Source organism: Rissa tridactyla, chromosome 3, assembly GCF_028500815.1.
Source record: "Rissa tridactyla isolate bRisTri1 chromosome 3, bRisTri1.patW.cur.20221130, whole genome shotgun sequence".
In the NCBI taxonomy this organism is placed as follows: Eukaryota; Metazoa; Chordata; class Aves; order Charadriiformes; family Laridae; genus Rissa; species Rissa tridactyla.
In genome coordinates this window covers 33366382-33392024 of record NC_071468.1, presented here as the reverse complement: position 1 = coordinate 33392024, position 25643 = coordinate 33366382, and the positions used below count along the sequence as shown (strand labels likewise).

The 25643-nt window shown below is 42.9% G+C and overlaps 1 protein-coding gene across 1 annotated transcript; it reads right to left on the bottom strand.

Moving 5' to 3' along the window:
• LOC128907071 (potassium channel subfamily K member 17-like) lies at positions 1–25643 on the bottom strand. Its single transcript, XM_054195460.1, has 5 exons — positions 25398–25643; positions 14056–14170; positions 4719–4885; positions 3989–4157; positions 1–1856 (listed from the first exon to the last, which is right to left on the bottom strand). Exons 1-5 carry the CDS (start codon positions 25608–25610, stop codon positions 1561–1563), a joined length of 960 nt encoding a protein of 319 aa, XP_054051435.1. The 5' UTR covers positions 25611–25643; the 3' UTR covers positions 1–1560.

Here is a 25643-nt window from a genome sequence, read left to right as displayed (position 1 = left end):
TTCAAAAAAATTGAAATGTATTTATTTGGCATCAGTTTCCCAACTATGAACTGAGATTTCCACTACCTCAATTTCTTATCTCTGCTGCCCATTGAAACAGTATTTGAGAGAACATTTATTACCACAGAGTCAGCAAAAGTTCCAGAACTTGTGTTCATGAAGACTGTAAACTTTTCACTCACTGCATTTCTGTGAATCCAGCTATGGATATTTCTAACTCCTGAATCCCGTACTCCAACAGATTGCGTTTTCAGTCTTTTCTCCACTGTCCATGTGGAATCTTGGTCCAATGCAGAAGCTGAAGGCTCACCCAAATGCTTCGTTCTGGTTTACTGCTACGGTCAAGTTTCTAAAATTAATGCTCTAGGATGCAAGTAGTACATCAGGAATAAGAAAATAAGATGATCAGACACGGGTACATAAATGGCAGCAGGAGTCAGACTCTGTTGGGCCTTTATAAATGGCATAACTTATCAAAAGATTTCTGAGAATTTAATGGAATTAACAAAAAAACCCAAACAGCTCTCTTTCGTGACTGACACAGAGGCCAAATAAGGAAGTCAGGCATTCCACAGATCAAAAGATAGTAGTGCTTATATAAAAGATGTTAGCTAGAACAGATACACCATTTATGACATGAGAAACTCATCAGAATAGCACCCCTCGATCATAGTTGAAGATACTTCAGTCTGTTTCTAGGTTAAAGTAGCCCTTGTTAACATTGGCCACGGGATAACGTTGGAACTACAAGCACTTAAAACTGCCTCTAGTTCTCCTTTCCTTGCTTCCAAGACGTGGCAAAATAAAAACCTATCTAAATGAACCATCACATTCAGCTGATGACAGTTGGTCTACATAATACTTTACAAAGGATGATCCGTACATAAATTCTGGAGTAAGGAATAGCCTAGCTACCTAGTTTCTTTTTAATATTAGTGGACATCTGACATAGAAATTTCTATTTAAAAAAAAAAAAATGAATGAACTGTTTCTATTAGGCACCTCTGCAGGCTCTGCCTCGTCGCCATCCATGTACTAACGATCAAGAGAGAAAAACCATGTTACACTTTTGGCGACCACAAGCATATAGGTGGTGGAGCACATTTGCAGTGACTGCCAGGTGGCTTTAAATAGTGCATTTCATTAAGTCTTTTAGCAACATGCAATGTATTTCCTGCAGTAAATGGCACTTGTTTTTCTAATTGTGGTATTTGCAAAATGCCACACGTACAATTAGAGGCTACAAGAACTTTACATGCAAAGAAAAGGACAACAGCTAGTGTTGTGTACGGATGCCAAAGTTTACCTCATATATTGAGGTGAGATGGTAGGTAATACCTCTGTAAATCTAATTTTGTCTAAAAATCCCATTGGGAATTCTTGGTGCTGCTGCAAATGAAACATTTTGTTGTCATTGCTCAATTCAGAATAGAAACATTTCAAGCTCAAGAAGCAAGCTTTCACCCCATATGAATGTCAGGGCAGCTCCGTTGCCGTGTTTCTGAGTGGTGTGTCTCCGGTGCACTTAAACCTAAGGGGCACCAAGGGTATGTTTCTTCCCTAGAGTGCTTCTGCAGGAGCTGTGTAGGTGTGAGATTCATTTGGTTCTTTTGTTTTTGTGTCTTTGTCATTGCAGATCTCCACATCATGAAGTCCCGTTGTACTATTTTTGTTGCCATCCATTAAGTCTTCTGCCACCTCTGTGCTCTTCTTGTTGCACTGACAGAAGTCGCTGGAGCTCTCTAGGAAGTTGATGCAAAACTTGATAATGAGTGCTAGCCAGGCCATCCCAAAGAGGATCCACAGAGAGATTACATTCTTGTACCAGCCTGGATAGGTGCGGTCTGGGTTCATCCCTACAAGAGAATCACCCGAAACATTTCTACATTGGATCAAGAGTGCCTCAAAGGAGACATTACATGTAAAGCAAAGACAGCAGAAATATAGAACATGACTATGCCATCTACGTAGCATGAATCGATGTTGTAAGCAAGTATGTTGCATGACATGTCAGCAACAGCCTAGAAGTCCCTAGGAATTGTAAAGTTTACCCGTAAGAAAGAAATATAAATCCCAAATTACATCTATGTCAAAGCAAAATTATTCACATTTAAGTGCACAGTTCCACTTCTCCTCTTATCACTCAGCATCACAGTATTGTATTAGTACATAACAGGGGCCCCCAGCAGGCAGAAAGGTAAGCAGGTTTTATGTACCGGTGCATGTATCTTGTTAAGCCAGATATAAGCGAGCAAGCCTCTATGAGGAGGAGGGAAGGGGCCAGAGCAGTCCTAAAAGCTCTAAGAAAAACCAAGCCTTGGAAGACAGCTTGAAATTATGCTGCCTCTGTCTGGTTACTCAGCTAGGTACTTTGTGATCCCTTTGGGGCAAAGCCATATTTTTGGTTCGAAATAAATGAAAACAAGACGTAAGGGCTATTTGAGCCTTCCAAAGAGAATGCTTTCTCCACAGAGACCATCTGATAGGTGCAGTCTTGGGGATGAGAAGATCAGCAGCAGTTTAGGACCTACATAGCACGCTGTGTCCAATAGAAGGGCTTACTGAGTGCGTAAATTAACAGGTTGCAGGGCCAGTAAGAGAAGCTACATCGATATTACTAAATAAAACAGGCTAGAGACCACTCTATGACTTCAAATCCAAGTTCCATAGTCTAGCTTCTATTTTCCCCCAAAACAAAGCATCTGTGTCCAAAGTGAACATCGGGCATCACTCTTAGCATATGATATCCCCTAGATTTACCTGATCCAGAACAGTGCCACAGATCACCCTAGCAGGGAAACAGTGTGACAGTCATGAAATAGTGACTGTCACTTGAACCCATGCCCTGGTCCTGCGCATTTTTAAGTTGAGACATAAACCACAAACACGGGACTGTAAGGCCAAAATGGTTTGGCCACTACACACCACAGGTCACTGATGTATTCAGTTATTCCCATACTGAACCTAGCATACCTATGGTGGTATGCCAGTCACAAAGGTACCATACAGGTGAAGGTATGCCTGGAAGTGGGAGGTATACTAGAGAAGAGCTTCAAAATTAGTTATCAGGAACTGAGAGAAGCAAAGCTGCTGCGGCGCAGAGTTCAGCGTCACCTACAAAATCATCATTGGAAAATGCTGAACTGGCTAGCTTTTGTTAAGCTCCATGCAGCTACCCTTGCCCAAGATAACTTGATTCCAGCTCATTTAAGTGTGCCTACACAAGCTTTAGTCATAACTTTGACACATTATAGACAAGTCCTAAGGTAACCGCCACAAAGTCGTCCAAGCATCACACAAGCACTATGAAGAAAAAAAAAAAAAAGAGAATCCATAATAAGGTGTTTTAGTCTTTCTGTCTCCCAGGGATTCAAGGGTGCATGTGTTTCTATAATCAATTTGTTTTTAATGAGAAAGTCTTTATCAAAAAGGTGTGTCCTGTGTTTCAGCAAATGCATCGGGCGTGGGTCCAAACCCATTTCCTCTGGCAAAGGGTTTTGGCAACCAAAACTAGGCTGTGCCTGGTGCCTGACAGTCTACACCTAAGTGACTTAAGATGCCTTTTAGAAAGCAGTTCTCTGGGTTTTGACAGAGGAAATGGTTACTGTCTGTTAATGGCGATGCAGAGTAGCATCTGCTTAAGACTAATTGCTCCCAATGCACTGGAGCACACCAAGTGTGCCACCAGCGACTGCTGTGATTAGAAACGTAGCACTCCAGTCTGGTGTTGCAGTCATTCATGGGACAGATCACTTGAATGCTGGAAGATTACTCATTGACCAGGAAATGATTTCTGTATTCTTCCACATGTGGCATTGCTATCTCAGAAATCATGTCTTCTCAAACCTGTTAAATGTCTGCCACAACATATTTATCATCAAGTCCGTGGATTGCTAGTGGTGTAAAACTGCTAAGTTGGGAGCTTCATGTGCCACACGTTTGGCTTTGATGTTTAGAAGGTGAAAGCAATGAAATGTGAAGTACTCACCAATCACATAATCTCCAAACCCTATTGTGCTGAGGGTGATGAAGGAATAGTAGAAGCCTTCTTCGTAAGACCAGCCTTCTTTGTCAGAGAACAACAAGGGAGGTAGCAGGAGGAACAACAACAAACCAGTTACCAGTGCACAGGTCTTAATCAGGAGGGAAGCTTTTTTCTAGTAAAATGGAAAAAAAGAAAAAAAAAGAGACCGTCTCAAGAAGGGTGTCAGAAAAAATCCAGCTCGGTTTCTGGCTGAAGATGATGCTGGACTCCCACAAAAACACGCAAATATTCATGACATCACGACATTCCACCAGAATAAAGTGTGGCTCCCCCAGTCAACACAAACTGGGCATCACCTTCATAGGTCCTAAATTCACGACAGTTTAAAGCCCATTCCACTAATGTTCCCATGTAACTTCCACATGCAATTCTAACTATGACTGATGATAAACAGACCAGATATTCTAGGACTGTGCATGTCTCTAAGGTTCCGGCACTTGTGTTGCTGTAGGGGAAGCCATTCATCACAGAAGTTCCCTCAATTAATAAACAACCTTATCTGACACCTCATAGGGCTGTCATAAACTAAATTTATTTGCTTCCAGTTATTCCTGAGTATTATTGCCTTTTTGGCCAAATAGGCAGGCAGGCTCTCCTTGTGAGTCAGAGGATCCCCTTTCTGTCTTTTCTTTCCTGAACTTGAGGGTGAGGCATACCTGTCCACGTTGCTTACCTGCCAGTGAAACACCTCCTCTAGGTGACGGGCACAACGCTGAACCCCCAGCAGCATCAGCTGCCCGATTTCATTCAGGAGTACAAGGTTCAAGGGGATCCCAAAGAGCGCAAACAAGATGCAGAAGATTCGGCCAGCCACAGTGCTGGGGCTCAGGTTCCCATAGCCTAGGCAGAGAGGAACGAGGTGTTAAATCTAAAATATTCCCTGCTTGCCCTCCCTCCCCGGAGGGGTGAAGCTCCATCTTCTACAAAAGTTAGACGAGAAGGTCACTGCCCCAAAAGGACCTTTTTTATAAATAACTGTAAGTTACATCCATTGTTTGTCATATCCTATTGTAGGCTGGAAAATAACATTTCTTTCCCTGCCAATTTTGTTCAGTTCCTTTTCCATTTGCCAGTGAATTTCCTCTCCCCTACCCACTGTCCTGGCTGGGATTTGACGTGAATGCAAAACTTCCGTTTAGTTCAGTTTTTGTAAGCATTGTTGGCATAGGGTTTGCTGGTAAATGATCCTGCAGAGCTATCAGATGGTCTCTGAATCATAACAATAGTGTTTTAATTATACCAACCTTTTTCTACCTCTGTCCCACAGGACTAGCGAACTTAATGCTGCCTCCTTGCTTACGCTCCTCTTTTGTGCCACAAGGACTGAATGCACCTTAAACTGAAATTGTCAAAATGTTTGCCTAGAGTCAACGAACTAGGAGAAATCATATTTAACATGAGTAAAATAGTTCCATTTCAGACCTAAAGAGGAAAAAAAAGAAAGTGTTTGAAATTTTGCCTTTTTCTTCCAATCGTATGAATTGGTGTAATAAAAGGTACTGCCCTGCAAGCATAGCCTTGCTTGTACCATTAGACCATCACGGCTTCAACATCACTGCTGTGATATTTGTCTTTATTTCCTACATTTTCTTTTAAAAATGTCCTGCAAATTTGAAGACATGCATTTCGGTAATTTCAAGTGGTTTATGTCACAGGAAAGTCAGATTTAACTTTGGTTTGGTTTTTTGTTTGGGTTTTTTTTGTTTTGTTTTTTCCACAGGATGCTTTTTAAGACAGGGAAGGACTAGCACATGACGAGCATTTCTACAGGGACTTAGCCGGTCAGAGACCTACGGCCTCGACTACATTTCAAAATCACCTCCACTCATTAGAGATTTGTGTATGTCCACATACAAGATGGACATAACCTGGCAAAGCTTATCTTTTCAACACAAGTAACGCGATCCCCTCCCAGCAACACCCAACTGTTGGCTCAATGCAAGCACAGAGGTGCTTCCACCACCGATGCCTTGCTACCATGCTTGTAGGTGGTGTAGCCCCAGGGCAAGTGAGCTGCCCCCAGGAGGGAGAGGTCCAAGGGCTGGGCTCTGTACGCGAGACAAGTGAGAGCACAAAAATACGCAGCTGAGTGGATGGAGTCCCATTCCTTCACTAACCCCTGCTCCACACCAGCTGCAGTAAGCCACTGACCAACAACGTAGAAAGCTGCACAACTCTGAGCTTGGGGTATCTACACATTCTGTGCCAAGATTTGTGCTGACGAAATGTCTTGCCGCGGACAACTCCACAAACAGTTGATTATGCACGTGCACTGGCAAACTAACCCCAGAAAAAAGTCTGACAGCAAACTATTTCACCGTATGTATATATGTTGTCTTTTCATTTCATTCCTACCCCACAAATTCAAAAGTCTTACTATCTGGACGACTTACCATTAAATAATTTTAGGCTTGAATGATTTGTGAGCCCCTGGGTTTAATACACGAGGTAAAACTTAATGTACTTCCAAAGTGATGGTCCCAGCAGCCCATTCCTGGGAGGGGGCAAGAGCATCCCCCGGGAAGAATAGGGTGCCCTTACATAACTAGAGTTCGTTCTGAAATACAGTCAAAGGGGCTAAATTAAGACTACACAACAGCTTTGATTCCAGTGCCATGTTCTTCATGATGTTCATGCACCTTCCCCACCCCCTCCATGTAATTGCTGACTTCTGCCAGCATCCACCATTTCTGGAGTAACAGGTGTGATAACTGAGAGACACACAAGCAAGTACCTCTGGTAGATGATCCCATCTAAGTGAATTTAAGGGATATGTGCCTGGTGTGATCTGTTTCACACCAGCTGTGTCACATGTCATTGGATCAGTTCCAGTTTTTCCCTTTTATGGAATTCGGGTGTTTTGCAGGCTAGTCTGGGCCCAGGAGGGGAGCATTTACTGTAAGGCTGGAGTCTGAACATGAGTCACATGCATTTATGGCTAGCCACTCCCAAGGTTTTTTGGTTTGGTTTTGCATTTTTTTTTTTTGTGTGTGTGTTGTTATTTTTTGTTTCCTTCTTTCCCTTCTGTATCAAGTTTAAAAAGACTATATAATGGCTTGGACACTTCTTTTTCCCACAGCTTTCCAGGTTATCCTGTCTCTGGAGAAAAACATCAGATAAGAGAGGAAGAAAGGTGCACGATCTCAAGTCACTGGGTGAAGCACAGCAGCCTTCAGCATTTCAGGGACCCCACATAGTGCTAACTGGAGAGTATCCAAGGTTAAGCCGTACGTTACATTTAATTTAGAGCAGCAAATTCGATGATGTAAGAAGGCCCAATGTGTACAGTAAGCCCAGCACACCAAACACCAGATCTGCTTTGCATATGATTTATCTGGCTCCCTTTTCCCCTGAGGTCAGCAACTCAAGATAATTTCCTGAAGACTTGGTGAAGAGTTGCTGTAAATATGCCAGAAAGCCATGTCCCATTAGCTTTTTATACAGGATACAAAGTTTGATCAAACAGCACAGGATACTTTAGATAATGCAAAATGGCTAGCAATTTAATTCTGGCTGATGACACGCACTTGCCTTTGGCCTAGACAAATAGATGCCAACATAGTCATATATAAACCCCAACTGTTATAAAACTCAAGCAGAGTTTATGAGTAAATGGGACTTACTGTCTTCTGTAAATAGAATGAGAGTAACTAGTGTCTTATACCATGGTGGGCTATACATTAGAAGATCTGAACCAAATTCAAAGACTACAACAAACTACACTGGCACATCCCTCATGAGCCTGCTACTGGGATGGCACCTGGAACAGGCTCGCACCAATAGACACCAAGGGATGCTCACCAAAAACTAGAGGTGAAAGCATAAGCATTTTCACTGAAGCAGCTGGATTAAATGCCTGCATAGCTTCTCTCATTTTGAAATAAAGTGCGGCGTAACTTAAACTTCCTTAGAAGAGTCAAAATGAGTGGCTTTTTTACTAAACATTCATATCCACATGCTTTAACCCACGTGCTTCTGTTACACATATTAAGTAAATTCAGTTTTGTTTTTCTGCTTGCCTATTACATTCCTGTACATAAGAGATTCAGTGGCTCTGCAGACTTGCTAATAGGAGGAGACCGATATGCGATTAAACAGATTATTAGTAAAAGATCCCTTCATTCGCATGACAGCATCGTACTTGCCGTGCCCCCGGTTCAGCTGAGGCAACTGCAACTTCCTGCTACCCACAATGGGAGATTTGTTTTGCTCCTGTTCTCACTGCCCAGACATAAGAGTATTTTAAGCAAAACGTGTTTAGAATGAAAAAAGAAAATATGCGTCTTTCACAGGTTGAAAAACATCTGCAAGTCCACCAAATTTCAGCTGTGAAGAAGAAACAGATTAAAAAAAAAAAAGCTGGAGGAAGAGTGACTTCTCTAACCAGTAACTTTATCAGTGGTTTCAGCATTCAAACTTGTTATTTTGGAAGTTTGGTTTAATTCTTTCCTCCTACCTGAGTGGACACAAGCCATCACTTCCCACAGGAATGACCTAATCCCAAATTTACAGAATGTTCTTGTTGACAGTATTTTGCTTTGAACACCCAGGCACTCAGGGAAGCCTCAGAGCCAGATGTCGTGACTAACACAAGTGTCTGATCCCCAGGGCCACTGGGCAGCTCAATGCGGGGTGCCGGTGCTAGAACTAGTTTATTTTGCGTTACACATTGGAATACTCAGAGAAAGATGCTCCAACTTGGCAGCTGGGGTGATCTCCAGTGAGCCACAATTGTGTTCTCCCAGGCACAGGATGAAATCGCACGCTGCTCTCTCACACCTTCATGGAGCGATAGAGCCATTGTGCCGCTCCCACCCCCTGCTCCTTCTCTAACACTTTTCAGACACTCCAAACTTTTCTTTCCCTTGTGCTCCTTACAAGTAACCTGAACATTTTAATCTGGGCTAAATGAAAGGTTTTGTTCATGATGAATTCGAATGTTGCATTCAGGAAAAAATAAAAATATTCCAGTTCAGTTTAAATGGACGAGATGTCATCTTATAATGCAGTAGACAAAATGGAAAAAAAAACCCCAATCCCAAACAAACCTCTTGATTATGCACACAACCTTAAGATATGTTTGTCTAGTTCCTGAAAACATGAGCATGGGCCCAGCTTAGCCAGAAGGTGTCCCTGATAAAGCCCTTGGTAACCCAGTCTGATCTCATAGCCGACTGCTTTAAGCAGAAGGTTGCACTAGAGACCTCCTGAGGTCCCAGGAAACCTGAATTAGCCTATGATCCTTATAAGTGTTGGGATTTCAAAGGTCATTTGGTATCACCTACATTCAACTGAACACTAGCAAGTCTGAAGTTCCTATCCTCCCTCATACTTTTGAACACCTCTGCGAGCCCTAGCTACACAAAACAAGTGAAGGTGCTTGGCTTCTTGAGAGATTTCACATTATACCCACCAAGTCTGCTCTAAGTGCAGGAACACTTGTCAGCTGGACACAGTCACTGAGCTCAGAAGTCAGTTATTTCCAATTCATCCATCCACAGACAATAACTTTGCTAAGGCCTCCCAGTTGTGACTCAGCAGGCCCAGTACTCACACTGGCATCTCAGCTTTATAAAAAAAGCAAGCCAAAAAGTTAAATAATTTTATTTTAAAAGCTAGCGGTGGCAGAATCTCAGGAACTGTGCTTTATTTGCTCATTGGGACTCTGGTAGGTTGAACCTGGGCTTGTGTGGGAGGTGTCCATCACTACTCATTTTAGCTGGTGCTGTGATGAAGTAGAGACCAATAACTAAGCCTGGCACGCTGCAAAACACATTTGAACAGAGTTCAATTTTAGCCCTATGTTCCAGGCAACAGCAAAATCTGGTTGCACGCTTCTTCAGTGAAAGGCCAGAAAAACGCTTGGGATGAGTACTCCAGCCTTCTTCTATTCATTGTATTTGTATTGTGTATACACTGGAAGCTGTGTAGTGGGCTTAGTCTCAACAGGGCGAGATGGCAGGCAGTCAGGAAAGCTGACAAAATTTGCCAGTGCTCAGGAGACAGCTCAGAGGATGTTACTGTGAGTGCTATCCCCACATCTACCTACCAGTGACCTCCCACAGACTATTGTGCCTTGTCCACTTGGCCAAGCCTCTAGATCAGCTCTGCCAGCTGCCACAGGGCATCAAAAAGATCAACACAAAAGGTGTGGGGTTCTTCAGCAGAGAAATCCCCTACATAAACCTGAGGTTCACAGAGGATTCAAATGTGAATGTGGCCCCAGGCTCTTATTCCATGTTTTAACCACTTTGAAACGTCAAGTTGCTTTAACTGGATTTCCCAATAGATTGTCAGCCGGCAATGGGGAGAAGCCTGGCCATTTCTCAGGAGCTCCACCACATGCCGGGCAGCACTACAGAGGGTTAAAGTCTTAGAGGAACTCTTGCTGGTCCAAAGCCCTACACTGCCAGGACTTCACAGCCTTGAACTGGCTGTTGTTTTTTCCCCCCATGGGAACCATCTGTAGCAACATACTAAATGTCTGTGACAATGTACTAAACACCACCCCTCACTCAGTAGCCTGCTCTTTGGCCCTCAGTCCTTTGGGAGACTGCTGTTAAGAGCTATTAAACTGTGTTAACTAGAGAAGGAGAGCAGGAAGGTCTTCACCTTCCTTTCTTCACTGTGAGATACTTTACTTGCTTTTACTACTCTATCTTACACTTAAACAAGGACCCTTGAAATTCATACAAATGAGTACTTAAGCTTTGCCACCAGAAAATGGGAAGGCAGCATGCACCCAAGACAGAGGAGGCTGTTTGGGCTGGAGAGGACAATACTCTTTCTTCTACTCTTGGGCTAGTATAGACAACCTCAGTCTCATCACAAATCCTTTCCCTAGCAGCTTCTCTGAAATTACACCACCCTGTGGTGCTTTGACTTCAGGAACTTTCATCTTGTGCCCAGCTCTGAACTTGCTTTGACCTCTGCCCTGTTAGTCTAAATTAACTAGGAGGAGAGTAAACACAGAAAGGAGAGACTGTGTCAACAAGGGATAAAGATGTCTGAGGAATAAAACCAGCAGCAAATTATTTTCTCTTTATTGAATCATGTTAAGTACTACAGCTCTAAAGGAACTCCGAGATGATTCTCCAAGGCATTGAAGAGAGGGTGTTCTATGGAAACACCTTGAGAAAGTGAGATGACACACAATATCTGGGATGACATGACATGTAAAAGACAGCAATGAAGAAAGCACAGAAGCACAACACCAGGGAGAAGCAATTGGGAGAAGGCCAGGGCTGCCCATCCCACATAATCAAAAGTTATAAGTGTAGTTCTATTAATATTATGAGATTGGCCAAAAACTGCATAGTCTTTGGGGCACTCCTTTAAACAACAGATTTTGGTTGATACACATCTGTTCTTTAAACCTTTGGGATTAGGGTACCAAGTGTGTCCAGCCCGCAAGTTAGAACTTAGCTTTGCTTTTTAAGTAAAATTTGCATACTGCTTTTTATCACTACTGGAAACACATGAAGCTGTCATTCAAATGAAAGAAGGGTACAGCACAGAAGATACTGCAACAGGAGACACTGGGATTCAAATTGTGTCAGTGGGGAAAGAAGCAAGTGTCCCTTAATTGGTGTTAATCAGGAAAGAAGCTAACACCCCTTGCTGTATCCCAGTGAGACTGCACTCTGGTGAGGATTTGAGTAACACACAAGCCTACTGAAGGGGGTTAAAGCACCTAAAGCAGAAAACAGAAGCTGGAGTGGAGACAGCATCTCGTAAAGGAGTGATGAAGGTAAAAGTGATAATGGCTTTAGCAGTGCTGTTTGAGAAGATTAAGGAAGAAACGGCTGATGCAAAAACCACAAAGACATTACATCTAGCATTAGTTGCTGAGAAAGAATATGGAAGAGACAAACAGAACAAAGAAGGACTTGCATCAGCCCGAGCACATGGAGTAGAGTCCACCCAGACTCTTCATCAAAATCTTTATGTAGTACCCCTTGAATTGCTGAGAATCTTTCTTCCCCATTACCATTTAAACTCTATTCTTTCTGAACTCATTTGCCAGAATACCTTGGCTTAACTCCTGTACGTTAATCTTGTGAAGCTGGACCTGCTTTCAACGGTCCTATATTCACAGCCTGAGATAAGCTCTTCCTTGCCATCTAAGACATGAAAACCTCAACGAACCCTTCTCAGAAAACGTTCTTAACTGTGTCATTTACTCCATAGCCATGGCTTGCACATGAAGCTTCCTTCTGTGAGTCACTCCTCTGAACTTCATTGAGTTCTTTGGAAAGGACCGTGTCTCTTTGCTTGACATCACCAACTCCCCTTCTCAACCACACAGTGATGTCTGGGTCAATGAGGCTGCACCAGCCACTATCTGAAGAATTTGCATGAAGAAAGAGGACGGGAAACAGCCTCAAGGTGAGGCTCTGTGAGGCCATCTGTATTTTCCTCTCCTACAACATACTGTTATCAACAGTGTTAAGACACTAACCTGTACACAATTTACAATTTAACTTGGAGGAAAAAAAACCAAACAAAACCACAAAAATCAGGGGCCCAGTTGCCTGAAGTTCTCTGCTAGAGGTGACTTGTACAGCATTCTCAGCTCCACAATTGAAAAATCATTAACGACCCCCTAGAATCACAGCATCAGCTTTAAAATGATGAGATAGAGACAGCTGTAATATTTGGTTCTTTTTATTTGCTCCCTACCATAAAGTCATTCTGCCTGCCCCCCGCCCCCCAAGCCATCAGGGCAAGGAGTTTACTTAAAGAAAAAAAGAGTAGCTTAGGCTTTCATGGAGTAGCAGCAAGAAATGTTTAGTCTAAATCTCTGCCGGCATCACAAAACCCCTCATATTTTAACATGACAAATTTGATTCTTCCTGAGTGTGGTTAACTTAAATTGGTTGTGGTAAAACAGAGTCACTCTGACAGTTTAGAAACTAATCAGGATTAACTACAGAGGCAAGCAAGCAAAGCGGCTCTGAGCGGATGCTGCTTTGTACCAGAGGCTGGAAGGAACTGCCCAGGCTCTACGCTGGAAGCCCACAGCCTACGCAGCCCTGTCTAACGAGCCTCCACTGCCATCATCTGGTACAACCCGGAGCTGGTCGTACAACACACCCAACATAGCTCCCAACCAAGACAAAATATGGGAAAAAGAGCAGGGCAGGAAAATGTACTGAGTCACAGAAAGGCTTGGGGATTTCCCCCTCCTCCCCTACCCCATGCAAAAAAAAACCCCAAACCCTTCTCACAGAGGTCTTGCTTTGGGGCTTAATGTTCTGAAGTCAACATATCTTCAGTAATGATCAGAGAAATCAAAAGAATGCCCCACCTGCGTGCACAAAGAAAATCCTCAGTCTAAAAGCTATTTGAAATTGAAGAGAGCTGACAGATTCAACACAAATCAGGAAACCTGTAAGGGTTTTTTGATATTCAACAAGCCTCTCTCCACATACTCTTACCCCATGGTTTTTGTAATACTGGGTCACACAGTAAGAAAGAGACAGGGCAGGTTACTAATAGTTTTGGGGACTGGGGACATGCACTGACATTAATTAATAGAATCTGTAAGTAACACTGCAACTAAATACATTTAATTGTTTCCATTCTTCGCCCCCGACCCCTTCCCTCCCTGACCTTATTTCAATCATTCCTTTATGGCTTTGCATTACTCTGTTGCTGAAACTTGACTCATCTGAATTGTTTCGTTTATCCAGCTACTTTACTTTCACCTAAGCAAGCAGGTCCTTATCCACTACAGGTAGCAATAACAAAGAATAATTATAAATACAGCCTCCAAAGAGTCAACAGCCAATATGAAAATTTTTTCAAAGTTCTTCCCTCTCCTTGTGACCGTGAAAGCTTATTTCAATGCACAATTCAACTCAGACCTCTCAGAGGGCACTAAAGCTTGGGAAAGTATAGGCAGTGCAGCAGCACGAAGTAACACTAGTTCCACGTCTGATCGTGTAGGTCCTCATTCCCACTCTTTTCCCACCTATGAGGCAGTCCTGAGAGCAGGGAACTCTTACCAATAGTTGTTATTGCAGAGATGGAGAAGAAGAAAGACCCACTGAAGTCCCACCTGCCCAGGCTTGTGGTGTTTCCCTGGAGGGTTATGCCACTCTTGTAGGCTTGGACGATACCCTGCAAAGAGACAATAATGTGAGATCCCACGAACCCCCTTATGGCAAGTTCATGTCACTGGCATTTTCAGTGCTAGCTGGTAAAGTCACAAACTAGAAGTACTTCCGAGACTGTTGTTTCCCTTTTAATAGAGGATATCCTGTGCCTTAGAGACCAAAGAGCTGAGAGGTCAAGAAAGTCAGAAGCCAGCAAGTCGGTTCTAAGGAAAGAGCAACTACCGAATAAAAGAGAGTTGCACATGCACATGGTAGATCATACAGGTAGATGTGGAAGAGATTGGAGAAAAAGCCTAGCCAGTTAAGTTATTGAGACTGCCTTATGACATATTCATCAGGAAAAGAAAGTGTTTCCAGATGGGATATTCTGATGGCAGTAGTCCCAAAGCAGCAAATACAAATGCATATGAAAATGATACAGATCCCTTGCCTGTACTGGGCAAGAACCATAGAATCATAGAATTGTTAGGGTTGGAAGGGACCTTAAAGATCATCTATAGTTCCAACCCCCCTGCCATGGGCAGGGACATCTCCCACTAGATCAGGTTGCCCAGAGCCCCATCCAGCCTGGCCTTAAAAACTTCCAGGGATGGGGCTTCCACCACCTCTCTGGCAAACCTGTTCCAGTGTCTCACCACCCTCATGGTGAAGAGCTTCTTCCTAACGTCCAGTCTGAATCATCCCAGCTCTAGTTTTAATCCATTCCCTCTAGTCCTACCATTACCTGACATCCTAAAAAGTCCCTCACCAGCTTTCTTGTAGGCCCCCTTAAGATACTGGAAGGCCACTATAAGGTCTCCTTGGAGCCTTCTTTTCTCCAGACTGAACAACCCCAACTCTCTCAGTCTGTCCTCATAGGAGGGGTGCTCCAGCCCTCTGATCATCCTCATGCCCTTCTCTGGACACGTTCCAGCACATCCATCTCTCTCTCATAGTAGGGGCTCCAAAACTGGACACAGTACTCCAGGTGGGGTCTCATGAGAGTGGAGTAGAGGGGGAGAATCACCTCCCTCGACCTGCTGGCCACACTTCTCCTGATGCGGCCCAGGATACGATTGGCTTTCTGGGCTGCTAGTGCACACTGACGGCTCATGTTGAGCCTCTCGTCTACCAGCACCCCCAGAACATATAATGGTGTGATGTAGGTGAGAGAGACTACACAGGATGGCCAGTATACTAGTATTGGGGCAGTATGTCCCCACATCAGGACTACAAATATGAATAAACACATTAATTAGCGTGATGCCTGATTCTGTTCAAACCACCTGGGAAAGACTCAGATGTCACTACACTGAAGTGTGCAAAGTTATGCCAAAATAAAATATCAGATGTCTTAACAGTGCCTACATCTGACTATACCTTCTCATGCCAATAAAGTTAGTGACACTGAACTGAGTTGTGTCCAAACCAACATTAATCACAGCACATACACTAAACATTTCACACCCACTGTCCAAGAATCCCCGAATGAAAAGCGTAGCCAAGAATAAAATTTCCCCCCGCCTCTTCTTCCAGGGCTGGTATCTGCATTGGAGTTTCTCAGGTTGTATGGGATGCAGGCTCTGACTTTTCTCCGTTCTCCTTGATCTCTGACAATACTTGACCCTAGGTTTAAGCGTAAGAAGTTTTGCAGACAATGCCCTAAGTCAGGAATCACAGTCCCCATGAACATAAAATAACCCCCAAACTAAACCATATGGCAAGGGAGATCCTGTAAATTTATACAGACGACCTGTATTTTTTCCCCTCCAGAAACTAGTGGCTACATTTGAAAAATAAAAAGCTTGTTATTCTCTCAAGCTTTCCTTCTGGAGCCCATCATCTCCACAGTTTTAAGTAGTCTTGAACACATATACACCTGCTGAAACAGCAATAGTTCAGCTCGCAGATAAATTTATTATCAGTTTGATCAGATAGACTCAAAAAACCTACACATGCAGCACGTTTGTTGTCTGTTCTCCTGCCTGATGATGCAAGCTCAGCAGCTGACAACATTACACACAACATTGAGTTTTTAAAGCCAGAAGCACTTAAGGACCAGAGAGGACTGTAAGAAACTGGCTGAATCAGCCCAAAGAAAAGGAAATTTCTTCATGCAGAAAGGGGAACTAAGCAGCCTGCACAAGACATCACGTGATTAGCAAGCAGCAGTAACCAAGTCATTAAACATTTAATTTCACATCAACACACCACTTCGGCTCTGCATGGTTTAGGACCAAGAGACTGAGCAGTTGTGAGCACCCATGCCAGCTTTGCAGTGACTTAGAGCAGTGCAGCCTCTCCGAGTCCTTGCCTTAACTTTCCCGGAGGTGATGCCTGCCAGGAAATACGGCTTTTGTCTTACGAGTCTGCAGATAGGCTGAAGTATTTCCACTAAAAGGCATGATGATCCTGCACTCAATGGGAAGGAAGGTGCCATGTAACTATTACTCATTGGCAAAGAGCAAGGACTGAGCTTGCAGGTGTTCTCTGAGATTGAGGCACTAAATATATTTCCCGTAGGTCTTCAAGAGTCTTCAGCAGTTAGCCTCTGGCCAAGCACTTCCTTGTTAAATCTTGTTATCAAACATCAGATATCATTAACCATTAGGCCCATTGTACCTCTCACAGCCCCATACGGGACTGCTGAACACTCATGCAAATCAAAGCCACTTGAATAAACAGACACTCCCAGCAGAAATGGCAAGTTCATTACTGTTAGGAAGAAAGAGCTACTGATGCCACCCTTAAAGGGGAGGATTTGTAGAGGGTAGAGATAAGGATACCGACTTATGGTGTTTTGGGGTTTTTTTTGTGTGTGTTTAAGTAAACAAGGGTTTTACTACAATATCTAGATTCAACCTTTGACACACAGCAGCAGTGATAATAGAAAATTAAAGACTGATTCTCCTGAGAACAGTAGACCAATGGAGCTTGTCTTCCTACAGATGCAACCAGAGAGGCAGATTCACGAAAGAAATCCATAGATAGCTAATAACACAGAGAAATTACTTCTGGAAGTCATTGGACTGCAAACTCCTGGAGGCTGAGAAGGTATCAGTGTATACTTGCCCTAATTTAATATATTCCTCTAGATTTCTCTTTTTGGTTAGTGCTCTTTTTTCCACAGAAAGATTTTAAATGGTTTATCATTTTTCTCACAACACAGGAAAACCCCAGCTAACACTCTAATAGACCAGCTGAATTCTCCCCACTTTTCCCATTGAAGAGGCACCAATACGTCTCTACTGACGATTTTCAAAAAAAACCCTGAAGCATATTTTGGCACGTGGGTTCAAGATTTATTAAAGAGGAACAGAATCATACATATTGGGTCACGTCTGCTCCGTTCCCTTAGACCGCCTTTCTGAGAACTAGAGACATTTTTTGGTTTTACTTTACACTGATTTTGAGGTGAAATCCTAGGGATCTCCCTTTTTCTCTTAATTAGGCTAGCAATTTACACAGTATCTGACACAACACCTGATGCATTAAAAAGCAGAAGCGGCATCACAAATCAGTGTTCGAAAGCAGGTATCTGCCTGATCTAAGACCCCAGTCAATACCACCAACTGCTCAGACACAGCAAATCTTGAGATTGCGGAGCTTGGTCTAGATATTTTGTGAACTTGAAAGGTCATGTGTGCCACTCAAAGAAGAACAGGAAGGAAACAAGTGGGTGGTTAAAATAACGAGCAAGAAGCAGAACTCAGTTCCGCTTTGGTTTCTACTGACAGACAAGCTACCCAACATGAAAAAGTAATTTCACTTCTCTGCACTTATTTTCCCCCCTTCTAAAATGATAATAATTTACAGCTCACAGCAATTACATTTTTAGCTGACAATGTGTATATCATTTGAAACTGAAAAGTTTCATGGAAACTATTGTAACTGATATAAGATTTATAAATTAGGATATTTCATATTCTTATGCCTTCATAAGTCAGTGAAACTTCATTTGCAGGCTGCCACATTTTCTCATCAAGTAGCCTGGTTTGTGTCCTGATAGCACCATGCAAAGCCTACTTGCATGGTCAAATATTGTCATAGCTGGTGATTAAAAAAAAACAGTAGGACTTCCATTCAAAGTAGGCTATGTAAATATAGATGTCTGTCCTGTTACCTTTGTGATAAAACATGCCTCAGAATACCCAAATTGGACCTCCAGCTCCATTTTGGTCAACTGTAAAATCTGAAGTTTCACTTCAGAACATCATAAACTAATGCTTGCAAAATGCACACTATGTTAGATCATTATATGCCCGTACAAATCAAAGCCTAGCTTTGCGCATCTTTCTGCGGGGAATTCCCTCCTTTAATTCAAGCTCACTGGTAATTCCACAAGGAAGCTGCGGATTTCTGCTGATTCCCTTATCTAACATATCTCTGACTTATCAAACTTATTTCAGGACAGCAATACCCCTTCTTTCCTTCTCCTCTACTATCAGTTAGAATAATTGCTGGTTCTTCCTGCAGAAGCATCCGAACACAACATCGTTCCCATTTCCTTATTATAGCCCTTCATAGCTCCGGGGCTGTACTGACACAAGTGATTGACAATGAATGCCTCATCTATCCTGGAAAAGTCTCACCAATCTGTACAGCTTTGCACCAACAAACCCAATGTAGTTACAGTCATACTAGCAAAAATTAAACCACCCAATTGAATTACACTCTCAAGAGAGCTCTTTTGTTCATGTTGTCTAGTTTAAAAAAAAAAAAAAAAAGAAGAACAAACAAAAACACACACAGAAAAAAGTGAGGTTGCTGGTTCTACCAGGACACCCACTTCAGTATCCAGAAGCTTAATGCAGACAGCCTATGGAGTTCAGTTCCCTCTTGTCATTTGAGAATTAGACCTTTTTCTTCCCTGCAAAATGTAGGTTTATTCTCCTCTATTTGCTGTGGAAGCGCTCTGTCCTTCAGTCATACCCCGAAGTCTCTCATTTACCGTGTGTGCTGTGTTATCAGCCCTAGGCAACTCCCAGCTTTCTCAGCTTACACACTTCCTCTCTTCTAAAACCCTCTTATCACCTGTGGGCCCCTCCGCCACCAGCTCGTGGCTGCAGCGCAGCTTCCGATCACCGAGTCCTGCAAAAGGTGACTATTTACTCTGACCTCCTTAACCCCAACTAAAAATTTCATCTGTCACCTCTGCACTGAGTCACAGCTGCACATGACTAGGGTACAGCTTTTGAAAAGAAGCATTCACAATCAGCAATAAGGACTGGATGCATGTGTATATGTAAACTGAGACACTGCTTTCCTTGCAATCTCTATCTTCAGAACACAACGCTTCCCTTGCCTTCTATAATCTTTATGTCAAAAAATAAAGCTTTATATAGATGATTAGTCAGACCAATTCTAATCTATCCGCCCCGCCATAACAACAAGAGAGATATAAAGCGAAAAGGGGAAAAATGAAGCCTTGGAAGATTATGACCCTACCAAGGATCTCTGTAAGAATTCCTGACTCAAGCTAAAAATCTCTTGTTTTGGGGGAGAGGGGAGACAAACCACTTTTTTCTGGAGGAAAGTATTATGGAAGGAGTCATACAAATGACCCTTTTATAAAGCACAGCTCCAGCCACTGCCCTTGTCCTGTGCTTCTGAACTATGGCATTTTAGCCAGAGTTCACAGTAACCTTGAAATACCTTTGCAGGCAAAAGCAGTATTTATTAATGGTATTTGAAAGCAGCTCTCAAGGAAGGCAGAAAGCATGAAAATGGACTGGGATAAGAAACTTCACTGCCAAGTTTAGTTGAAGCTTACATATTCATATATTAAAAAAAGAAATAAAAATCAACAAACCCTTCCAGGGAGTAGATGCCCTCCTGAAAACTGTTTGCCTCATTTCAGACACTTCCTCTCACCTTCACAATCTATCAATGAGGGAAAGGAGGTGTTCCCAAGGCACTAAACTACCATTTAGTTTAATGAGAAAATATAAACTCACATAAGCTTTCTTTGCGCCCTGGAAATTCTGTGCAATGTTGGTATATAAACATTAGTTTACGTGTCACAGAGTATCAGCTGTAAATTAGGAAACAGTTAACATTAACCTTGGTATCAGATTGCAAGGACAAAAGTCAATTAACTGCAAGGTAATTAAAAACTGGAATCACACCTTTCCTAGCCGTAAGCACTGACGCCCTGTCCTTGCTTGGAGCGGAAGGTTAGCTGAATTCTGACCAAAAGAAGAGCAGACAAAAAGTGCATTATGAATTCAATGGAATCCAGCTGTTTTTTTTTTTTTTTTAACTTCATGTCACTTGAATAACCTGAGACCTGATCAAATAACTGCACTGCTCCCCCCCATTTGCTAATATAATTGGTAATAGTTCCTCTAAACTAAGTGAACCCTACCAACAAAAGCACTTGTAGTCTGCAGCTGGGTCTGCACTACAGTCTAGAATTCATCTAGACTTACTCTTCAGCAGAAAATGATGAAGAGATGCAGTAAAGTACAGTAATGCTGCAACCAATGCTACCCTAAGCCACTAGTAGTTTTTCCTGAAAATTAAGCTGTTATATTAAGGAAGAATCTGTGGCATGATTCATGGGACAAAGCAGTGCTGGATTCCAATCGCTTCTCAAACTCCCCGTGATACAAGCAATTTAAGAGCTGGGCTGCAACAGAGCTAAGTAGGGTCTATTGAAAGGAGCTGCCTGTATAATCTACAGAACAGAGCACAGCAAGTTGCATCGCATCATCCTTGTGAAATTGAGAAGTTCTTTCTCTAGTGGTTAATTTTTCTTTTAGTTGCATTTAAGAAGGATAGAGTATGATGAACAAGTACCTTTAAGAGCAACCCACATCTTCAAACAACTGAGAAGAATTACTATTTCTTTTTTCAGAAGGCCCCCCCCTAGAGTCTTCAGACATCCAGTCCTAATAGCGTGTCTCAAACCTTCCCGGATGGACAGGTCATCGAGACGGTTATCGGTTAATTCCAGCTTGCTACACTTCCTTGTTACTTCCCACCAAGCCTGATCAGCTGTAACCAAGAATTTGATAATATCAAAGAACATATCTCTTTAGGCAGAAGCATATAAATGTAATAGGTTCCTGTGCTCCACACTTCCCCCCCCCGCCCCCCAAGAATGCACACACTTGGTAAGGTAACCACAGTTCTTCTCAATTAAAGAGTCTGGAGAAGAATGAACTGGCTATAACTTCAAAGTAGCAGTACATTTTCCTAAGAAGGAAATCGGCAAGAACAGTTACAGGGGATCAGTCCTCTTACATCTGTGACAAGCCAACAGATATTTGACTAAAACAGGTTCTATACAGATGTCACTGCTCCACAATACCAAGAGCCAATACTGTGCCTTAAAGTTCCTTATCACCAACAGGTGATCTCTGATGCCTAAATAGTTACTCACTGCTGCATCATCTGGAGACAGGATGATTTTAGTAAACTGCATTTGCAGGGCTGTATTTCCTGACAGCTGGTGCAAATCTCTGCTCCTTCAATGTCAGTGCAAGACAAGGTATTGATGAGGATCTTTCAGTCACATGGAATCTCGTTGCTCTTGTAAACATGAACTAAGGCTCTCTGTGCAGCTCTAGCTGTTGACTCTGGAGATAACAGTATCTAGATCCACCTGCAGCGTTTAGTTTATGGCCTGCCCTTTAGAATTAGGTCGTTTTCACTACACCTTAAATGTTGCTAGACAAAAAAAGTTATTTCATTTAGCTCATCTTTCATTTTCTCCTTCTCAATTTATGTAAACAACTGGGTTTAATTAGCATTACATATCTACAACAATAGAAAGTGGATATAACAATATAATAAATACAGAAAGCAGCTGTATTAAGGAAAAATGTATATGATAACCAAAGAGTTTATAGCAAAAAAAAGAAGGGTAGTATGAAAAGGATGCCAGCTACTGTTTTTCACTGTACTAAGGGCACATCACCTGAAACCTGCCTTATCATTGCATCTGTTTCCATCTTCTGCATATCTTAGCATCAAAGGCTTCCTTTGATGTGACCTCACAGCAAGTAATTCTAGCATGTGAAGACCACCACCATATTTATAATAAAAAGCCAGGTATTGCCCTCTGTTTGTTGTCTAATGGTTCTTGAGGAACTGTTTGCTCTTGATCTTGTTCCTCATTAACATGTGTTCATGTCACAGACGGCATGCAATGTCAGAAAAGTAGCATGGGGTTAGATGGGTCAACAAAACCAAACTTAGGTCTTTCTTGAGCAGGTGTTACTGGATACACAGTAGAAGGACGTATGGCCAGAGTTCCTCTCTTGTCCCCTACACTGTCCTTGTTCTAAGCATAAGTAACAAAAGCCAATAAAATGCAAATCAGTCTTCCCCATATATACACACATGTATGTATAAACAAACAAGAATGCATTTTTTGTTTGCTTATGCATAAAGCATTTGCACATGCTGCCCTCAACTATGTAGGAAATGTAGAACTGTTCAGCATCCCATAGGGGAAGAGCCAGCCACTCTCTTCAGGCAAAAAAACCAACCCAAAACACAGCTGTGGAAGCAGGGACCCACCCCTACAGATGTCACACACTTTGTTCAGTTTTTGTTGGTGGTCTGCTATTTCCACCTCCTTCTGTCTTTTCTTTTGTTGACTAGAAGAGTATTTCTTCCCTGGAAAGGACCTGAGCCATAGAAATTACTGAATGAGAATTCACTGGTCTAGCTACACAGCATGGTCTGCTTGCCTTTGCCTTTCCTCCTGCCCATCTTCACACTGTGCTCTCCTGCTAGCTCCTCAAAGCAGGAGCTCTCTATTGCTCTCCATCTGTGCAGGGGCTAGAACGGTGGATTTCCACTCCCAGTTGGTAACTAGGAACTAAGCGATAAACAGATTGTAAAATTATGTTTGTACATTGCTTAGCAAACTGAGATTTTATTCCACATTGGCCCCTATACACTTAAAATAAACAGAGTTTAGAATTATCTAGGATGAAAGAGCCATAAGAAAACAGTGAATTGCCAGTAACATCAAAGCAATTGAAATTCACACATTGTTTTATGTTTTCACAAACACTCTTTATAGGTCTTTCTTAATTAGCAAATAATCAGCTGTGTATCTAGAATACAAGTTTGTTATCTGAAGAGAGCCCGTGATGACACTGCCTGATAAACTGCATGTAATTTACTGCAATAACAATTTACTGCACAGAAAAACATCCCATTTTTTAAGCACACTTAGAGTATCCAAGCAATTGCCCCACAGGAAATTAGAAAAGAGGGTAGGAAAGCAGCAGTCCTGCGAGTTACCTGTTTAAGATTAATTTCTCACTGTGAAAGTTATTAAAAATAACACACACAGCCATTCAAACTCAGACTATGGTTTCTCAAAGCATGAAGGCATGCACAAACACTCTATAAAATGAAACTTCTTTGTAACTTCCTCACTTAGGGCTCACTCAGGTCACAATTAATTACCCACACGGCATATTCTAATTCTAACAGTGTCTGGTCTGAAGGGATTTAGGTGGCTATCCTCTTCTCTTGACCACCAGACAGCATGAAAATTAGTAGAGGACACCCTACAGTAAAACAAACCATCAGAAGGATATTAGAAAGACCTTTCTACCTACTCAGTTGCCATCATCATCTCTCTGCTACTATCACCTCGTTACTCTCATTCAAGTGAGCCATGAGCCATGCCTAGTGCTCAACTCTTCAATGGACCAGTGCTCTATGAAACTCGGCTTAGAGCTGCCTTTATAAAGTGTCAGACTCATCTCCTCTGATGGATTTCTCACTTCTGACTATTTGTATTCCACAGCTAGCACAGTACACAATATAAATAATGAGTAGATACCATGGTAGCTTTCAAGGGCCCAGATTTATGTATCTTCAATGTACTACCAACTGAGAATTTACCACCTAGAAAATCAAGGGATGAGAGCCTGACATAGGTTATCAGCATAACTTTGTCTGCCAGAGCCTTGCTGAACCTCCTGACAAGATTATCTATTTCATGGTTTGTGTTTTTCTCTCCACTGGAAAAAAAAACCTGAAAACACTTATCCAGCTCCCTTTTAGGTCCTTTGAACTCAGGTGGCCAGCTGCTATGGTTTCAGACACCACCAAACACTGGTTTTACAAAAGAAACAGTTTTGTTCGTTCGGCAACATCTTTTTGAGGCAGACAGACCAAAGCAAGCAGTATGTATTCAACCACCAGCACCTACTGAACTAGAATGGTTCGGTTAAATATTCAAGTCACTTCAATATTGTAGGTTTTTCTTTTTCAGACAAAAATTGAGCACAGAAAGAACCCATTTACCCCACTTTGCTCTTACCTAGAATAAGATGCACGTGCTTGTAATTTAAGAAGGTTTGGTCCTGCTTTACATCTTGCAGCCACCCTGCAAATATTCTTGGAAACATTTTTAAAGATCTAAGTTGTGTTACCAGGATTTTTCCATATCCCTTTAAATAACAAGTAGAAAACTGAAAGAGTTAGACACTCATACAAAACCCAATTAAACTTACCACGACAAAGCCTTTCCATTAGAACTTACCACTCGTAAGACACCACAGGCTATAATTCATTCTTAAACTCAACAGCAAGGGAGAACCACCTGCAACTAATCCCTGGTAATTATCACATAATGGGCAACTCTGCCACTACCTTCCTTCTGTCAGGACACATTACTTAAAAACTCATGACCACCACCACCACTTGTGGGCAGACAGTGAAGAACAAGAAAGACTCTTTTATCAGCAGAAACAAACCATGGCCCAAAATACCCGACAATAAGCTCAGCATCAGGAGGCAGCACTACCCACTTCTGCCATGAGGATGCTGCCCATGGAGCAGAGAAACTTTTTCTATGCCATGGGGCAACTTCTGCAGGGCAGGACAAGGCAAGCACATAGACAGGAAGAGAGTTGAGTTTGGGGTTTGTTATTTTTTCTTTAGAAAAGAAGTATTACTGGCAAACAGGAGGCCAGGTTTCTGCTGTTACTGTCCCCCCCCACCCCTCCCGGTATGAGTCATAGAATGGTTTGGGATGGAAGGGACCTTAAAGATCATCTAGTTCCAACCCCCCTGCCATGGGCAGGGACACCTCCCTCTAGACCAGGCTGCTCAAAGCCCCATCCAGCCTGGCCTTGAACACCTCCAGGGATGGGGCAGCCACAGCTTCCCTGGGCAACCTGTTCCAGTGCCTCACCACCCTCGGTGCCTGCCCCGCAGCTGCTCGGCTCCGCCGCTGCCGTGCCGGCGGAGGGGCCGGCGGAGCCCGGTCTCACCTGGACGAGGCGCTGCAGGGCGGGCCCCCGCAGGCAGGTGTGGTTGGCGAGCAGCTCCCAGTGCTCTTGGAGGAGGTGCTGGGCCGCCCGCACCTCGGCTGGCCGCTCCAGCGCCTGCAGTACGCCAGCCCCCAGCCCCACGTAGCCCACATAGGCCACCAGCAGCGCCGGCAGCCCCCAGCGCCGCTGGCGCCGCGCCGCCGCCGCCACCATCGGCCCCGCCGCTGCCACCGCCCCCGGGGCCCG

Bases quoted from the DNA above. Each gene is read 5' to 3' on its own strand.
- LOC128907071 (XM_054195460.1), bottom strand. From the start codon at position 25,610: ATGGTGGCGGCGGCGGCGCGGCGCCAGCGGCGCTGGGGGCTGCCGGCG. The intron at 14,171-25,397 runs GTGAGACCGGGC...GTCTCTTTGCAG, and splicing joins CCCTGCAGCGCCTCGTCCAG to GGTATCGTCCAAGCCTACAA. The intron at 4,158-4,718 runs GTAAGCAACGTG...CCATTTTACTAG, and splicing joins AGGAGGTGTTTCACTGGCAG to AAAAAAGCTTCCCTCCTGAT.